This window comes from Hoplias malabaricus, chromosome 12 (assembly GCF_029633855.1).
Source record: "Hoplias malabaricus isolate fHopMal1 chromosome 12, fHopMal1.hap1, whole genome shotgun sequence".
Lineage (NCBI taxonomy): Eukaryota > Metazoa > Chordata > Actinopteri > Characiformes > Erythrinidae > Hoplias > Hoplias malabaricus.
In genome coordinates, this window is record NC_089811.1 from 19021307 (window position 1) to 19041537 (window position 20231).

At 42.8% G+C, this 20231-nt stretch overlaps 1 protein-coding gene across 4 annotated transcripts in view; it reads left to right on the forward strand.

Moving 5' to 3' along the window:
• The window catches only part of il1rapl1a (interleukin 1 receptor accessory protein-like 1a), a 234232-nt gene that overhangs the window by 136305 nt on the left and 77696 nt on the right, over positions 1 to 20231 (forward strand). For all 4 annotated transcript variants that reach the window (XM_066641201.1, XM_066641202.1, XM_066641203.1 and 1 more), the window contains 2 exons: positions 5303 to 5489; positions 6204 to 6357. In XM_066641201.1, the coding sequence (XP_066497298.1) occupies positions 5303 to 5489; positions 6204 to 6357 (341 nt within the window). The remainder of the gene's footprint in view (positions 1 to 5302; positions 5490 to 6203; positions 6358 to 20231) is intronic.

Genomic DNA, 20231 nt, shown 5'->3' on the forward strand with positions numbered 1-20231 from the left:
TGTCTTTTAACACCACTGTAGAGAAAAGAGAGATAAATGGGTCAATTTATCATTTTATTGAAGTACATTTTCCTTCTTAATAGTCCTGCTGCGTCATTTGTTTCTTGCTAAAAGAAGGACACATTTGTCAGCCACATATGAGCCTGTGAAGTGGGACAGTCTAGTTGTGCCACTGTGACATAATCTGCCTACAAATGCATCCTTCGAAGGATGCAGCCACTGAAATGAGACACAGCTATTATCTGTAACCCTTATCCAGTTCAGGGTTGCGTTGGATGTTTATTTATTATTGTTTGAGGACAGTCAAGACAGCGCCCCAAATTATTTTTTTATTTCTGCGTTTGTGTTCTGACGAGGAGCCGCATACCAGACAAAATACACCCCTATGCACAGTGAACAGAGGACTATAACATAATTATATAACATATATATATATATATCAGTGGCGATTGCTCTAAAACTGCAAGGGAAGCTCAGCTTCCCCTAAAATGTCAAAAAATAAGTGATCAAATATATACTGTTATGTGTACATGTCATTGAATAAATATGAACAACAACGAGCTCAACTTTTGTTCAGAATCAGCTTCTAATCACCGGTAAAGACGCAGCTTTCCTCTCATTCATTCCCGCAGTTTAACGGTGTTTTAAACAGTGAGGACGCTGAGCGTCCACAGAGTTCAATAGCGAAGCAGCGAAGTACAGCGAAACGAGACGAGCCATTGGATAAATGCTGGGCTTTGTCCCGCCCATCGGATGCTCAGCGTCTCTGGGGGTCTATGGGGGCAGTGGGCTGGCCTCGGCTGGCCCGGATGCTCAGCTTCTGCATGATGATTGGATGATTTGTCTGAGGTTGAATCCCTTTTTGATTGACAGCGAAATGAGCGAATCAGCGATCCTTTGGTGTAAAGATCCGTGGGAGCACAGGCGGACACACTTCACATTAGTGATGGGAATTTTGGCTCTTTTAATATTGTTCTGTACCCGTGGAAATAAGTGGTAAAAGAAAGAGCCATTTAGGAGCCAAAAGAGCCGGCTCTTTATGATGAGCCGAGCCAAAAGAGCCGGCTCTTTCGGCTCCTAAATGGCTCTTTGTTTTACCACTTATTTCCACGGGTACAGAACAGTATTACCTACATTTTACATGACTATATGGACAAAATATTATTGTTCAGTATTAAAAATAATAAATAGTGTTGCAATGGCCAATTGTTTTTATGGCTGTCTTGTAATTCATAAATCAGTAAATCAGTAACTCACTGATTGCACTCACACATTCAATTGTATAAATAACTGGATTTTTATTTAAACACCTTAAGAAAAAATCACTTGTAAACTCTGAAATATAGCCAATGGAACCCAAAAGGTAGGTATTACAAAATAGCTTATTAAATAATCATTCATTTCTGGGTAATAAAATAAACAAATACTCTGCAAAGTGCAAAACACTCCTTTTTCACTTTCCTCCTGTTTGCGATGTGCAAGCACTGCACACACCACCAAGCAGGGAGGGGAGGGGTGGATGCCACCCACCCCTCCCCTCCCTGCTTGGTGGTATAACCCTTCGCTGATTGGTACCTTTGCTTGTTGTTCTCTGATTGGTTGAATGGCAAGCCTTTAAAAAATATGGCTCGGTCTTAGGCGGGAAAAGTCTCTCATCATTCACTTACAAGAGCCGGCTCTTTGAACCGGTTCGTTCGCAACCGACACATCACTTTTTCACATGGGCCAAGGCCGTTTAAGCAGCCTAGCTCTGCTGGCCATTGAGAGGACACTAGTCAAGTCCCTGGAAAAGATGCCTTGTTGGTACGACAGAGTCAAAAAGCATTTTCTTAAAAAGGAACAAAGGGGAGAATTTACGTATAAATAAACTGACACATTTTATGATGTAGGCCGAAATTGAGCTTTCCCTCCGTGAAAGACCAGCATCCGCCACTGATATATATATAAAACATACACACAAGCACTTGAATTAAACGTATCTTGCTTACATTCTCATGTCCATGCAGTCACCTACATTCATTTTCCCATAATAGCATGAGTATACGGATCTGATAGCGTGTGTGTCATCCTGGCACACTGTTTGTTTTCCCTGGCCCTGTCTGTTATTGTCCATGTCTCCGCACTTGTCCCGCCTTTGTTCCGCCTCCTTGTCCTTAACCCTCGTTATCTGTTTCAGGTGTGTCTCCTCTGTGTCATGTATTTAAGTTCCCTTGTGTCACTTCCTTTTATTGGTTATTTGTTTTGTTTTGTGTTGTTCAAATTGCAAGTCGTGTTGTTTCGTGTTGTTCTAATTTCTAGTTAGTTGTTCCTTGTTTTCGTTTCCTCTTTTCATGTTGTTGTTTCAAGCCCTTTCATTTATTCAGTCGTCGTGTTTGCCCTCAAGTTTGTTTGTTTTTGTTTTGTTATATTCTTTCATTAATAAAATCTGTGTTGTAGCGTGTGCGTCCGCCTCCGTCAGTCCGCCCTTCACGTTCCATGACAGAATGACCGATCAACTAAAGGACGCAGCTAACACAGCCATATCACCGGAGAAAACCATGAAAATAGCAGAGGATTTACTGGCCATAAGGGTGGATAATCAACCATCTATTTTACAATCCGTCATGGGAGTACCCGGTGAATTCTAAGGAGGTCCCAACTGTAAGGGATTTTTATTACAATGCAGACTTTATTTTCAAATTTTGACCTGTCCTGCTCCTCCTGACATTGTCCAGGTCATCTTTATTAGATCTCTTCTCAGAGGAGAGGCGTTGCAGTGGGCAGAACAAATAATTAAAGAAAAGGCCCTTGAACTGACTAGAGACATTTTTAGAACTCTTAAACGAGAGATTCTCACGGACTGCCCCCGAGGACGTCTCTGCAGGGACCCCTGCTCCTGAGGATTACCCCCTTAGGTCCGGGGAAATTTTTTGGGGGGGTTTAGGGGAGGGGCTGGTAGCCTCAAACCACTGGACATGAGAGGTGAGGCTAACGGGCGCATCTCCGGGGGAACTATGGTTGAAGAAGTCCCTCAAGAGTGCGCCCATCAGTCCCCCTAAACCCGCTAAAACTACAGCAGGTGCCCGGCGAGCAGCATGAGCTCCTGCCTCGGGGGACGTCTCCGATCCTGTCCCCGTGAAGGCGGCGAACCCAGCCGCACCTGTCCCCGTGAAGGCGGCGAACCCAGCCGCACCTGTCCCCGTGAAGGCGGCGAACCCAGTCGCACCTGTCTCCGTGAAGGCGGCACCTGCCGCACCTGTCTCCGTGAAGGCGGCACCCGCCGCACCTGTCTCCGTAAAGGCGGCACCCGCCGCTCCTGTCTCCGTGAAGGTGGCACCCACCGCACCAGCTCCAGCGAAGGCGGCACCCGCCGCACCAGCTCCGGGGAAGGCAGATTCCTCAGCCGCTTCTGCACCCGTGACTGTGGCCCCGGCCGCTTCTGCACCCGTGACTGTGGCCCCGGGCCGCTTCTGCACCTGTGACCGTAGCCCCGGCCGCTTCAGTTCATGTCCGTAAATCGGCCCCATGGACTTCTAGGCCGATACCCAGAACTGTGCCCAGGCTGGTACCTCAGACAGTCCTGGGCACTCTCCAGTTGTTTTGGTTCCCCTGTCTGTTCCTGTCATAGTTCCTGTCTCTGTCCTTGTCCCTGTACCTGTGTCCGCTTTTGTCTCTCTTCCTGTCCCTGTTACTGTGTTCGTGTTTGTCCCTGTAAACGTCCTTGTCCCTGTTCCCCAGCCAAGTCCTGTCCAGTCCCCAGTCTTTAATCAAGTCCAGTCCCAGTTCCCCGTCTCGTCACCTGTACAGTCTCATACCAAGCCTCAGTCCCATCACCTGTCCTGTCTCCATTTCCGTCCAGTGTTCCATCAAAAGACAACACCCTGTCCAGTCACGTGTGCCTGCTCCTGCCCTGTCTTTGAATCTGTCCTCTGCCTTCTCACGATTCCCATCTCTTCTTTCTAGTCCTGTCCAGTGTCCGTTTCAGTCGAGTCTCTTGTCTCCAGCTCCATTTCCTGTCTTGTCCTGAGTCTTGTGGTTTCGTTCTGTTTTGTTTTTCCTGCCCCCTCCTGCGCCAGCTCCTGGGGAGTCTAGCTTTTCGCGCCCTGGGAGTTGTGCGTCTTGGAGGGGGCATCTGTCACATCCTGGCCCAGTCCTGTTTGTTTTCCCCGCCATGTGTTCTCTCAGCACATGTCCATGTCTCCGCACTTGTCCCGCCTTTGTTCCGCCTCCTTGTCCTTAACCCTCTTTATCTGTTTCAGGTGTGTCTCGTCTGTGTCATGTATTTAAGTTCCCTTGTGTCACTTCCTTTTATTGGTTATTTGTTTTGTTTTGTGTTGTTCAAATTGCAAGTCGTGTTGTTTCGTGTTGTTCTAATTTCTATTTAGTTGTTCCTTGTTTTCGTTTCCTCTTTTCATGTTGTTGTTTCAAGCCCTTTAATTTATTCAGTCATCGTGTTTGCCCTCAAGTTTGTTTGTTTTTGTTTTGTTATATTCTTACATTAATAAAATCTGTGTTGTAGCGTGTGCGTCCGCCTCCGTCAGTCCACCCTTCGTGTTACCCTGATAGCGTGCAGCTGGCTGTGGTAACTGAGAATAGAAATGAAGGTTTATTCAGCTAGTGAAATAATTCCAGATCTGCGACATTGAGTTTTCTGCTCATTAACACAGCACTAGGCAGGAGGTATTGGATGTTGGTATCGGAGTCTCATTTGTGGTTATGAATATGAGTAAATGAACATGGTATCGGGCAAATACCCAATACCAGTATCACTTTTAATGCATCTCTAGTCAAAACCAAAGGGATTTTCTCAGGGCATCCATTTTCCCTTGACTAAAAACCACTTGAGTGAATATCCCATCATAATTATGACCCCAGAACTCCTAAGTAGGAATTTCCAAGCAGAATTTGAAGGCAGCCTCAATGTTAGCATGCCTTATATGAGCTACCAATGATGTAATCCACCACAGGGGTTACAGAGTCCTATTGGTCTGCTCATAATTATCCATGTTAGCATTCCCCCTAACCATTTCTCTAAGCAATGATTTCCCACTCCTGCAGTGAATTTAGGTTTAATCATGTGAAATCAGTGGGAAAAGAAAGTCATTAATGTAATTCCTTTTTTGGGATGGATTTTTTCAAATGGTAAAATGGTTTAACAGCTGGGGAAAGTGTCTGCAAATTTGGACCAATTATCACACTGATTGTGCGCTGGTTATTTTCTCATTCAGTGGGAACCCTTTAAGTGAAGCGTATGCAGATCAGTGTGTACTTGGCAGGGTTGAGTGTGAGTGTGTGTTTCTCTCTCTCTCTCTGGCACTAACAGGAACTCTACGTTCTGTATGAAAGTGTCCATGACTCTGTTGGTGGCTGATAATGACACAGCAGCCTGTTACAGCTCCAAACTGCAGTACCCTGAGAAGGCTGAACTGGGCAAGAGCAAAGACATCACCTGCCCTGACATCCAGGACTACGTCCAGCCCAACGAAACACCACAGATAACGTGGTACAAGGTAAAGAGGGACCTCTGTGTTTGTAAAATTGCATTTTAGGGCCACATTTTCTAAAACGTAATGCAAGTTATTTAGTTTTTATTAAAACAAACCTGACAGGTTGAAAGGCTAGAAAAGCCAATGATATAGAGGAAATCCACAGCTTATTATTAAAAATTGAAGTCCATTATGCTGTCAAAAAACCCTACTGCAGCCCTAAAGAGCATGTTTTCTGATGCAATGGTCTTGTGCTTTATGCTCTGAATATTAGGTCTTTGACTATTCTCAAAATATTATGGCTTTAATCTCAAAATATTTAGAACTTTAATCTTGATATATTTACTATATTTGTCATTAAATATTTATATTTACTAGTGGCATAAAACACTGTTGTGTGTGTGTGTGTGTGTGTGTGTGTGTGTGTGTGTGTGTGTGTGTGTGTGTGAGAGAGAGAGAGAGAGAGAGAGTGAGAGAGAGCCTCCTGGTTGTCTGTGTTAGTTTGATAAGGTAATTGCATTTACATTACTGTATTGTTCTCTCTCTAATCACCGTGTCCTTCCTCTCTCTCTCTCTCTCTCTCTCTCTCTCTCACACACACACACACACATATATATACTTTCTTTCTGTTTCTGTTTAACTATCCCTTTTTCTCTTTTATCCCTTCCTTTTGTTTTCTTCCTGCTCATCCTTCCTCCTTATTCTCTCTCTCTGTCTCTGTGTGTGTGTGTGTCTCAGGAGTGCAGTGTGTGGCAGTGGAGAGAGTCTATTTTGCAATCTGGGGACACTTTGTCAATTCAGGAAGTAAAAGAGGAGGACATTGGAAACTATACCTGTGAGCTGCCATTTGGGGGCTTCCTGGTGCGCAGGACCACATTCCTCAGTGTGACAGGTAATAAGATAATACTTCATATGCATTTGTGAGTGTGTGTGTGTGTGCGTGTGTGTTCTAATAAATATTAATATATCGGTTCAAACTGTTGCATGCCCAGAAAATTTGCTGAGGTAGGTAGCATGTTTTCCTTTGCCACTCTTCTTCAGTGGTATAACCATGTTTACATCAATGATACGCACTATGTGGTGTTCAACAAGAATTTCCTCCTAGCTTTAAATTTTAGTGGGGGAGACCAAAGCAAACATACAAGAACATCATGGCAGAGAAAAAAGTTGGGAAAAGGCAAAACACAGCTTGTAGAAGACATATACATCACCCACACAGCCTTAAACAACAACCATAAATTTCATATAAACATTAAAAATCCTGAATAAACTACATAGAAAAAGCACTGATGCATCATGGGAACTGCATCATCACATGCTGACACATCTCTCTCACTTTCCTTGAACTTAATTTGCGCCGTTACCATTGGTAACAATACGGATATTATCAGCAGAGTGCCACAGTACTGACAATAAAATTTGAAACAATATAATACTGTATTCCATTATGGAAGTATATCAGTAGAAAATATAATAAATATAAATGCAATATGCAAATTGGCAATATAGTTCTAAGACATTTAGAATAATTTAAATTATCCATTCATGTGCAGATTTGTGAAGAGAATTTTAATAACTCCATTTACTGTTACAGTTTCGTAGACATATACTATATATAGACAATAATTTATATTGAGAATTAAATGCTTTCATTTAGTGTCTTTATTTAAATGAAATGTACTTTCTGAAAGATTTTAAAGATCACGTTTCATGTGACAATTGCAAAAAATGATAATCCAAATGTTATTCACCTAATATAATTTTGCACTCAGTGACAACATGATTGAAAAACTCACCACCACTCGAGAAAGATGGCAAAAATTCAAATGTTAAAGGGGAAACAGCTAAGGGGAAACAGTGATCATTCAATCATTCATTGTCTGTAACCGCTTATCCAGTTCAAGGTCGCGGTGGGTCCAGAGCCTACCTTGGAGTCACTGAGCGTAAGGCAGGAACACACCCTGGAGGGGGCGCCAGTCCTTCACAGGGCGACACACACTCAAAAATTCACTCGCACACTCAGACCTATGCACACTTTTGAGTCGCCAATCCACCTACCAACATGTGTTTGTGGACCTTGGGAGGAAACTAGAGCACAGTGATCATTCTGTGACAAAATGCTTGTGAAAATGCAAACCAATTCATTTTCACAACCTTCCACTTCACTCAGTCAATCAGGGTGGGGCCAACAGCACAATCAGCAGACAAGGCTCTAACTTAAAATATGGAGCCATTGAGTTTAGTACCAGCTTCTGTCTCCATTCCACATTAAATGGCACATTAGTTACTCGTGCCTCATTGCACCCAAATATTACAGCAGCGCCATTTAAGGTGGAAATGGAAATTTCAAAAAGATGCTTAAATGTTGATATTAATGGAATTATTACATTTGGATTTTGATTTTGAGTTCAAACTTGCATGTATGAATGGGAAATTCCAATTAAACCTTAGGATGACATTGCCATATTGCATTTTCATTTTAAATTTGCTACTGATATGTCCCATATTCCATATCAATCTATATCAGACATCTTATGATCACACCTAGGCTACTTTACATACACATGCAGCTTGGGTTCACTTAAGCCAGGCAACTGCAACAAATTTTAGAAGTTATTTCCAAGAAAAAAAACTAATGCTAATATGCAATTAATCTTTATTTCACTTACACTTCTTCTATTCAGCTGCAATTTGAAAAGCCCTGTCCTGAAAGTTGATGCGATTGGTTTCTTAGGTTTATGACATAGCATAAATTTGGCCATCTGAATTTGCCCATTTGAAATCCATTTGTCTGGGCATAAATACTCAGCCATGGCGTGGACTACTTATTTCACAAATAGTATGCTTCTAGTGCTGAGCACCACCACGTGGACATGGTAACAAAGTAAAAAATCTCATTTTCATTGCATTTTAACTATGTTCATGCTATGATACACTCTATAAATTGTAGTATACATTTAGCTTTACATTAAGTGTTGCACCACTGATACTGGAACTTGAACACAGTATTGGTATCGGCTACAGAGAGCACCAATACCATAGGTGTGAAATGCAATTTCAAGGCAACAATTTTTAAAATAGGGCTAAATGTCGTGTAGAGTAACCCCAGTTTAAAGGAGCACTCTGTAGGATATTTACTGTACTTAGTCATAAAATGACCAGGGTGTGTGATCTTAGCTTAAGGAAATTGTCAAAGCTAAAACACTGCTGCCTCTCACAGCATTGCTAAAGCAGTATTTTCTTTTTGAGAAATGCCTAGTCCGGAGCGGAGCTCTTGTGATCCCGCCCTCTGTCCAATCATTTTACAGTCCACAGTGTGGCCGGGTCTACAAACAGTGTCTTGCCTTGCAGTTATGAAATGACCAAATGAACAGGGTTACTGTTATATTTTACCGGACCCAAAAAGCCCTATTGCCCTTCTAAAAATGCTTGCCCCTAAAGATTGCTTCTTTAAAGCATGCCAAACAACAGACTTCATTCAAGCAACCACAAAGAAGCATGCTAACACAGGTCTGCAGCAGTCCTTAGAAATTGCATTTCATAGTCATGACAAATATCCTCATGGCAGTCTTAAAAGCTGTTCAGTCAGGTTAGACCAGGGGTCGGCAACCCGTGGCTCTTTGATCCCTCTGATGCGGCACAGCTTTTGAAAATAATTACTGAGTATTTAATTAAAATGTATTTTATTTTAGTGCGTTCATTTTCAAAATGTAATTCTATGAAGATTATGGCGATCTTGTAACATCTAAAATATTTTAATATTTAAAATATTTTGTCGCTCTTAATATACGTCACAACTTCCAACGTGCCACCTGCCAGTGTGTGTTTTCTTGAACTTTTTGACAGCTGACTGCACGGCGCCAGTAAAAGGATGATGGCACGCAGAGAGAGGACAGCATTTTTGTTTGCTGCAAGTGGATAATTTAAGTTCGGCGTTTTTTTTTTCCCACTACAAGGATTCAAATAGACATTGAGTATTTTACTTAACCGTCAACCCAATGTCTTTTTTTCTGAGTTAAAAATGTTTTGTTGCATGCAGAAATGTTATTTAATTTTTCTGCAGTCGTTCATTAATTTCACAAATGTAACACAGTATAGTTTGTTTATACATAGCACAACGGCAAAAAAACCCTGTTATATGCAGTGTTATTTAATTTAGAATTTCAAAAGGATTTTGTGGCTCCCAGTGTTTTCTTTACTGTGTGAAACGGGTCCAAATGGCTCTTTGAGTGGTAAAGGTTGCCGACCCCTGGGTTAGACCATGTCATCCTACTTGTACTTGTTACTGCATTGTGGAAATATTTATTTTTTTCATGGCTTTGAAACTTAGTTAATAAACCTGTTAAGAAAAAAAAAGAAGTAAATGTTGTTCATTCAAGCTTATTATATCTTATTAGCAATACAGAACACTGCTTTAAAAAATAAAATCTGTAAGTGTAACAATATAAATATCTGGATTTATAGGCACCAGTCTAGTGGTTAAGATATATTGATAATTGAACATGAAATATTGATATCAGAGGGGAAAATGTGGTATCGGTGCATCCCTAATTAGTACAAGTCTGGGCTAGACCACTGAAATATCCCTCCACTTTCACCATGAGTTCAGCTTTCAGGGTTTGTTTCCTGCTTCATCAAGTATTCAATTTCTAAAAGCATTATTAATTTTTAAGCAGTATTAATGTTGAAGGCAGGTTTTTAACACAGAAAATGTCCACAATTAATATAGAATGTATTTTTCCTTTTACTCAATAATTCACTCGTGTTTAACACAGTGCTCCACAAGAACTGCCCTGCAGTGCTTTGAAATAGGGAAACTGTCAGAGGTGGCAAATTCAGGTCCAGAAAATTTCATCCTTCCCAGAATTGTGATTCAGCTGGCCTGACACCTCTGGGGCTGCTCTGAGATATTTAGAGACGCAGGCCGTTGGAATGAAATCCTGGATAGGAAGGTTAAATTTATTTTTTATTTTTGCCATCTCTAAAAACTTTCCAGAGGTAGTAAAAATAAGAAGTGAAAGTAAAAAACTGAAAACTGTGTGCCCTTTACTTCAGTTGCAAACTACAGAACTGAACTAATAGAGAAATAACAATCCTGAAAATTGACATTATCAAAAAACATTTCCCACTAGCACAAACAATTCACCAAATTACCCACACTTATCACTGTATAGTTGTGGTTGTCTATTTAAGGCAGTTTGCATGAGCTTTTACAAGATAGACTACATTTTAATATAGCCTGAGAATTCAGCAGTGTAGTTCAGGTTTGATTTTTTTACAGTAGATTTAAAAAGTGGATACCGTGCATAGTGTAGAACTGATTAAAATATATTTCATATGCTGAGCTTTTCTCTTCTCCAGGCTGTTTAATAAAGAGTGCTCAGGCTGTTGTGTCTTTATAATGTTAACTGCAGTGATGAAGCACTTCATTATGAAGCAGTGGCAGCTCAGCCGACCCACTTTACTGTGCACACACACTTAACCTCCATTACTGCTGTGACCTTACAGCTGCTTTTTCCCCTCACACACACACACACACACACACACATGTATACTTCCACATAGACAATCTTAGACACACAGACAGGCCTCTAACTCTATTAAATCGAAATGTATACTGAAAATAATCATACAGCTAATGTGATATTAACTAAATTTACTAATTTTTCATTGTGAATTTACAAAATTGTAAGAAATGTGTACTCTCACTCACTGCATTTCATTATGTAGCATTTCCTCCATCAGAAGCAGTCTCTCCTGCATTACTCAACAAAGGAGCTGAGAAGTAAATCATAGAAAACCACCATTGTGTGTTCTCACTGACCACCCGCAGATGTTCTTGTTGAGTGTCCTGATGATTCACAGCCTGTCACATTCTTCGTCTTAATTTTATTCTGTTCCAAAAAGCAGTAGCTGTTGGTTACTTTCACAGCAAAATTATCAGGAAAAGGTTATTGATTTAGTTTCAAACAGATGGGTAGAAACTGATTTAGCCCTTACAAGGTTAGATTTATCAATGTCAACCTGCTATAATATTCAAATGCACTTGCATCATTTAGTATAAGCAGTAATTACATTTATATTTCATTTGCAACAACAGTATTCAAAAGGGTCTCACTTGTGAAACCTTTATAAAAACACAAGCAAACTGTGTGAATAAATGGACATTTCGACAAACTTCCTGCCAGTTTCATAAAAACTGAGTAAACACCAGATCTTTTAATAGAGTGTGACTTAGTAAAACAAGTAAAACAAATTGGGAGTATGTGCACATATTTTTCAATTAACATACCACTACCATAATCACAGCCCATGAATTTCAGATGACCACCTTATAAGTAAGTGCTTGGACTGAGGAACACCTTCAAAAAGCCTTCAAAACTCTACAGAACAGCAAAAGAAAACGATGGTTCTGTTAATAGTTCTATTAATAATAGTTTTATACATATCTCTATATATGTATAAAATATATGTATGATATAGAGATCCAAAATACAGTTTAAAAAATTATCATGAGTACTATTTAAAATTACATTTTATAGCTCTATGTTCATTGAGGAAACTTTATGTATGTGCAGCTTATACATATTTATGTCAGGAACAGAGGCAGGAAAAGGGTGGTGGTGTCCGTGTGCAACGAAGTTTCTCTGTGAAAAATAGACATAGAGTGTGAGAGATAAGCTGGAAGGGTCTCTGTAGAGGAACAGTTTGTCCCTAAATGTACTAAATGTTATTATCGCTTTAGGAAAATAGTTAATAAGTTTATAACCCATGTTTTGCTAACTGTAAGCTAGCTATGCTGTTTACCCTGCTAACAGTACCAGAAATATAGCATCAGGCTCAGAGTGACTCTTGTATTTATATGTACTTTAAGAAAACTGTGAGAGAAGAAGAGGCATGCTAGCCCATGTGAATTAGCATGTGTTGAATATGAGTTTTTACTAGTAAGAATGGAGTTGTAGAGCTCTGGAACTGAATGTATTACTTGTCAGAACTCCAATTTGACTAGTCACGATTAAGTATGAATCACTGAAGATTCCATAATGGATCTCTGTAATGTCATTATCACCATTAGGAATGTTTTTTTATATCTGTAATTATGTCATAGAGACCTGTAATATATATGTTATTTATAATTGATTTACATATTTCAATAGTTGTATTTTTTACTACTAATAATTTAATTTAATTACGGGCGGCATGGTGGCGCAGCAGGTAGTGTCGCAGTCACACAGCTCCAGGGGCCTGGAGGTTGTGGGTTCGATTCCCGCTCCAGGTGACTGTCTGTGAGGAGTTGGTGTGTTCTCCCCGTGTCCACGTGGGTTTCCTCCGGGTGCTCCGGTTTCCTCCCACAGTCCAAAAAAAACACACGATGGTAGGTGGATTGGCAACTCAAAAGTGTCCGTAGGTCTGAGTGTGTGAGTGAATGTGTGTGTGTGTTTGTGTTGCCCTGTGAAGGACTGGCGCCCCCTCCAGGGTGTATTCCCGCCTTGCGCCCAATGATTCCAGGTAGGCTCTGGGCTCACCGCGACCCTGAATTGGATAAGCGGTTACAGATAGTGAATGAATGAATGAATGAATAATTTAAATACACATAGGGCAGCACAGCTCCAGGGTCCACTCTGTGTGACTGTCTTTGAGGAGTTTAGTGTGTACTTACTGTGTCCACATGGGTTTCCTCAGGGTGCTCTGGTTTCCTCTCACAGTCCAAAAACCCACGTTGGTAGGTGGAATCGCCACTCAACAGTGTCCTTAGGTGTGAGTGTGTCACCCTTTGAAGGACTGGTGCCCCCTCCATGATGTGTTCCTGCCTTGCGCCCAATGATTCTGGCTAGGCTCCGAACTCATGACCCTGAACTGGATAAGCGGTTACAGACAATGAATGAATGAATAACTACACATAGGCAGCATGGTGGCAGAGCAGGTAGTGTCACAGTCACATAGCTCCAGGATCCTGGGGTTCAAGCCCTACCACAAGATGCTCCAGTTTCTTCCCATGGTCCAAAAAAAACCACACTGGTATGTGGATTGGTGAGTCAAAAGTGTCCGTAGGTGTGAATGTGTGAGTGTGTGTGTTGCCCTGTGAAGGACTGGGTGTCTCCCTGCCTTGCGCCCAGTTGTTCCAGGTAGGCTCCAGACACACCGTGACCCTGAACTGGATAAGAGGTTACAGACAATGAATAAAGGGATGAATAATTATACATAATTGACTTATGAGCCCCGCTCCGGGTGACTGTCTGTGAGGAGTTGGCTATGTTCTCCTCATGTCTGCGTTGGTTTCCTCCGGGTTCCTACCACGGTACAAAAACGTGTTGGTAGGTGGATTGGCTATTCAAAGTGTCCACAGTTGTGAGTGGGTGAGTGAATGTGGGAGTGTGTTGCCCTGCGATGGACTGACACCCCCTCCAGGGTGTGTTCCTGCCTTGCAGTGATTCTGGGTGGGCTTCTGACCCACTGTGACCCTGAACTGGATAAACGGTTACAGATGATGAATGAATGAATTAATGAATAATTGACTTAATTTTTAATCACAAACACACATGACTGGTGGAAAAATATTGTTACAACCATTAAATAACCAAGTTGGAAATTCTTTCACAGTTTTCCTTTTATAAAAAAATTAAATTAAGCTGGTACCAGAAAAATCCATTAGAGTCTTGTAACATGTCCTCAAGTAAAATTATTTGAATTTGGAGTAATAACAATGGAAAATACCAGGATTTAAATGTAGTAAAATGGTTAAACCAAACTTCTAGGAAAATTCCACTGCTGCTTTACATAAAATGTTTCCTAGTAAACAGTATAAAGATCTTGTGTATTTACTCTGGGAAGTTGCTGTATTATAGTGCTGTATTTAGCAGACATTTAATTTATGTAAAATGGTTAAATCCTACTGTTTCCAGAAAACTGCACTATACACACTCAAAAAATATATGATAGAGGTACGTTACTGGTTCTCATTAAAGGTTCTATATAAGTGTACCTTTAAATGCACAACAGTAGTTTTAAAGTCCAGTTGTGTTCGCTAAGGGTACATTACATTCTCTTCTCCAAAACAAGAGGTAAATATCAGTTTCATTATATAATGTTTTAAAGAAAAGAACATAATGTAAGTCCTGGGGATGAAATTGGGTGTAAGAAATCAATACATTTTAAAATCTACAATTATAATTGAAAAAGGTACAATTATGTTCCCTAACTAAAGGTGTTGAAAACAGGTACAGGTTTTCTGACAGTGTAGCCTTGAAAAACATTCTTAGGTATACAGTTTATAATTTAACATTTTTTAATTTGTAATGCTTTTTCTATATTTCTACAGTAAAACCTCATGAAGATAATAGCATGTTCTTTGAAAAGTGAACACCAGACAGAGTGAGCTGAGTAAGAAATTTTAAGGTAAAAAGCTAGTGGCAGAAATGACATAGGCACAAGATCCATCCATCCATCCATCCATCCATCCATCCATTATCCACCGCTTATCCGGGTCCGGGTCGCGGGGGAAGCAGTCGGAGCAAAGAAACCCAGACCTCCCTCTCCCCAGCCACCACCTCCAGCTCCTCCGGGGGTATATCGAGGCGTTCCCAGGCCAGTCGAGACATATAGTCTCTCCAGCGTGTTCTTGGTCTGCCCCGGGGCCTCCTCCCCGTTGGACATGCCCGGAACACCTTTCCAGGAAGGCGTCCAGGAGGCATCCGAACCACCTCAACTGGCTCCTCTCGACGTGGAGGAGCAGCGGCTCCACTCCGAGTCTCTCCCGGATGTCCGAGCTCCTAACCCTGTCTCTAAGGGAGAGTCCAGACATCCTGCGGAGAAAACTCATTTCAGCCGCTTGTACCCGCGATCTCGTTCTTTCGGTCACTACCCAAAGCTCGTGACCATAGGTGAGGGTTGGGACGTAGATTGAACGGTAAATCGAGAGCTTTGCTTTTCTGCTCAGCTCTCTCTTCACCACAACGGACCGGTACAGAGCCCGCATTACTGCTGACACTGCACCGATCCGCCTGTCAATCTCCCGCTCCATCTTTCCCTCACACGTGAACAAGACCCCGAGGTATTTAAACTCCTCCACTTGAGGCAGGATCTCACTTCCAACCTGGAGAGAGCACTCCACCCTTTTCCGACTGAGTACCATGGACTCAGACTTGGAGGTGCTGATCCTCATCCCTACCGCTTCACACTCGGCTGCAAACTGGTCCAGCAAGAGCTGGAGGTCCCGGCTCGATGAAGCCAACAAGACCACATCATCTGCAAAAAGCAGACATGGAATCCTGAGACCACCAAACTGGACACCCTCCGCCACTTGGCTACGCCGAGAAATTCTGTCCATAAAAATTGTGAACAGAACCGGTGACAACGGGCAGCCCTGACGGAGTCCAACTCCGACTGGAAACCAGTCGGACTTACTGCCAGCCATATGAACCAGACTCCTGCTCTGTTTGTACAGGGACTGGATAGCTCGTAACAAAGAGCCCAGTACCCCATACTCCCTGAGCACCCCCCACAGGATACCCCGAGGGACATGGTCGAATGCCTTCTCCACAAAACATATGTAGACTGGTTGAGCAAACTCCCATGCACCCTCCAGGATCCTAGCGAGGGTAAAGAGCTGGTCTTGTGTTCCACGACCGGGGCGGAATCCGCATTGTTCCTCCTGGATCCGAGGTTCAACTATCAGTCGGACTCTCTTCTCCAGTACCCCCGCATAGACCTTACCGGGGAGGCTGAGGAGTGTGATCCCCCTATAGTTGGAACACACCCTCCGATCCCCCTTTTTAAAAAGGGGAACCACCACCCCAGTCTGCCAGTCCAGAAGCACTGCCCCCAATGTCCACGCAATGTTGCAAAGACGTGTCAACCAAGACAGCCCCACAACATCCAGAGCCTTGAGGAACCCGGGGTGAACCTCATCCACCCCCGGGGCCCTACCGCCAAGGAGTTTCCCTACCACCTTGGCCACTTCAGCCCCAGTGATAGACGAGCCCCCCCCCCCAGGGTCCCCAAGCTCTGCTTCCTCTGCGGAAGGCGTGCTGGTGGGATTGAGAAGATCCTCGAAGTATTCCTTCCACCATCTGGTGACGTCCCCAGTCGAGGTCAACAGTTCCCCACCCCCACCATATACAGTGTTGGTGGAAAACTGTTTCCCCTCCTGAGTCGCCTGACGGTTTGCCAGAAACTTCTCAGAGCCGACCGAAAGTCGTTTTCCATGTTCTCACCGAACTCCTCCCACACCCGAGTTTTTGCCTCAGCAACTGCCGAGGCTGCGAGCTGCTTGGCTCCTCGGTACCTGTCGGCTGCCTCCGGAGTCCCCTGAGCCAACCAGGCTCGGTAGGACTCTTTCTTCAGCTTGACAGCCCCCCTCACCCGGGGTGTCCACCACCGAGTGCGGGGATTGCCACCCCGACAGGCACCGACAACCTTGCAGCCACAGCTCCATTCAGCCGCCTCAACAATGGAGGTCCGGAACATGGCCCACTCGGACTCAATGTCACCAGCCTCCCCCGGGATGCAGTCGAAGCTCTGCCGGATGTGGGAGTTGACGATCTTTCTGACAGGTTCCTCTGCCAAACATTCCCAGCAAACCCTCATCACATGTTTGGGCCTGCCAGGTCTGTCCGGCATCCTCCCCCGCCATATGATTCAACTCACCACAAGGTGGTGATCAGTTGACAGCTCAGCGCCTCTCTTCACCCGAGTGTCCAGAACATATGGCCGCAGGTCAGATGATACGACTATAAAGTCGATCATCGAAATGCGGCCTAGGGTGTCCTGATGCCAGGTGTACTTGTGGACACCCTTATGCTCGAACATGGTGTTCGTAATGGACAAACTGTGACGAGCACAGAAATCCAATAACTGACCACCACTCGGGTTCAGATCAGCGGGGCCATTCCTCCCAATCACGCCCCTCCAGGTCTCACTGTCATTACCCACGTGAGCATTGAAGTCCCCCAGCAGAACAATGGAGTCCCCAGAATGAGTGTTCTCCAGCACTCCCTCTAGGGTCCCCAAGAAGGCATGGTACTCTGAACTGCTGTTTGGTGCATAAGCACAAACAACAGTCAGAGCCCTTTCCCCAACCCGAAGGCGCAGGGAAATTACCCTCTCGTCCACTGGGGTAAACCCCAACGTACAGGCGCTAAGCCAGGGGGCTATGAGTAAGCCCACACCTGCCTTACACCTCTCACCCTGGGCAACTCCAGAGTGAAAGAGCATCCAGCCCCTCTCAAGGAGATTGGTTCCAGAGCCCATACTGTGTGTCGAGGTGAGCCCAACTATATCTAGCCAGTACCTCTCAACCTCGCGCACCAACTCAGGCTCTTTTCCCACCAGAGAGATTACGTTCCATGTTCCAAAAGCCAGTTTCAGTAACCGAGGATCAGAACGCCAGGGCCCCCGACCCCGACCGCCACCCGATCCACAATGCACCAGACCCGGATTACTACCTCTCCCACAGGTGGTTGGCCCATGGGAGAGTGGACCCAGGTATCTCCTTCGGGCTAAGCCCGGCCAGACCCCATATGTGAAAGTCTGGCCACCAGGCGCTCGCCAAGGAGCCCCTCCCCCAGGCCTGGCTCCAGGGTGAGGCCCCGGTAACCCTGCTCCGGGCAAGGGAGGCTGTGTCCATGCTTGTATCTTGTTCATCCGTGTCTTTATGGATCACTCTTCGTCTGGCCCATCGCCTAGGACCAATTTGCCTTGGGAGACCCTACCAGGGGCTATTGCCCCCGACAACATAGCTCCTAGGCTCACGCAGGCACGCAAACCCCTCCACCACGTTAAGGTGGTGATCCAAGGAGGAGTAGGCACAAGATCATTCACAGTATATAAGAGAAACAGCAAACTAAGTAAAAGGGCAAAAACCTGAAAAATGTAGATGAAAAACAATACACAAATAGGCATAAACATGAAAACCGGGCAGCATACTCTCCAGTAAATCAGGGCGATACTTTATTAAAAAAACCTAAAAACTAAAAATATGCTGTTTATACTCCACATATTATTATCATATATATATATATATATATATATAAAATCAGTATTCCGGAGAGACTGATCTGTTTAACTGGGGCTGCTTGGCTGAATGAGTGTTCATCTGAACCCAATGGTCATTCAGAAGGGTTCTGGGAGTTGGAGTTCCCCTTTATAGACAAGCAAAAGTGTGTGTGACATTTTTCAAGCCTGCAGTTACGTTTTCTGTTAACAATGATTTAGTCCTCTTATGACATTCTGCATACTGCTATATAGAGATTAGCATTTTCTTTATTTTGTATTGCTATTATTCTTGATTTTTAAAGTAAAAACACATTTAGAATTTTTTTAGTCTTCTTACTTCAGGACATGTTCTTCAAGTACAGTTTTCTGGTAACCGTTTGATTTTCATTTTTAATACCAGGAAATCTGAATCTCCTTTATGCCTCTTAAAGATTTCAGTTTATGCCTTTGCTTCAGTGGTACCTTCAAACATATGCAAGTCACACAAGCCATGGGCACAATTTCACTCCATAACATGAGTGATGCTTTTACCTTTGGCACAGAGACTCCCGTTTTTCCGAAAAAAAAAGAAAAAAAAAAAACAGCTGAAAAGTGGACTGAATTCTGACCACAGCACATGTTTCACTGTCCATTGGACCATCTGAAATGTGCTAGATTCCAGAGAACTCTCTGCATCTCTGTATGATGTATGATATTCTCCTTGCATAATAGCTTTAGGTTGCATTTCTTGATGAGGCAGCAGAGTGTATTGTTTGAAAACCACAGTTTCTCATGAAATGCCATCTGAAGTTTCAAAGGTCAAGCACATTCAACCATTGTTTATGGCTTTACCCTACACCCATATTTCTCCAGATTTCCTGAGACTTTTCAAAATGTAACTTGATAATAGTTATTATACTATAATATTACTTTAAATTAGGCAAATAAATAATAACAGTGCACAAATATTTGCAAATTTATTTTCTCCATAATGGCTATTGAAAATAAAGCCAAGGTTACTTGACCGCAGACATATAAACTTTTACATATGACTAGATTAAGTGAACAGGATGTTGCTCAGTGTTTTCTGGACGTAACATTCTGCTTCGCGCCCTCTTCCAACTGCTGCAGTGCAAGAGCCTGCGGCTGTTTCTTCTACTCCATAGCAGGACTAAGAGGTATCAGAGGAATAAGTGATAAATAACTTATGAAGATCAGACAATAAAGCTTTGTTACTACATAAAAGTATTTAGTAAGAAAACTTAAGGCTAACCTGTTCCACACTAAATGGGCCAGCATAAACATTAAAAAAAGTTTTCAGACTTGCAGCATCAGCAAAATATTTAATATTCAAAGGCAATTGGCACCTTAGATTTATTTATTTATTAATTATTATTTTTTTTGTGATACAGGCATGTGTACATTGACAGAATCAGTCTCTGTTATAACTGAAGAGATTCATTTTTCATGATTAACTATTAAAAATATAGTATTAAATCTAATCAGACATGTTACTAGTCTCATGGAGGAAGACCAGTTTGTCATTTCTTGTGTTTCTCAATATTTGTCATTGTCTGTAACCTCTTATCCAGTTCAGGGTCACGGTGTGTCTGGAGCCTACCTGGAACCACTGGGCGCAAAGTTGAGTGTTTGTGTCTACTCTTAATGTATTTTTGTACATTCACTTTGATTTTAGATGTACCTCTTTGTTCTTAGACCTTCCCTGTTAAAGGCACTTACACATTTTAATCGAAATACATTTTAAAAATAAAATTCTTCTGATGTTTCCTCACA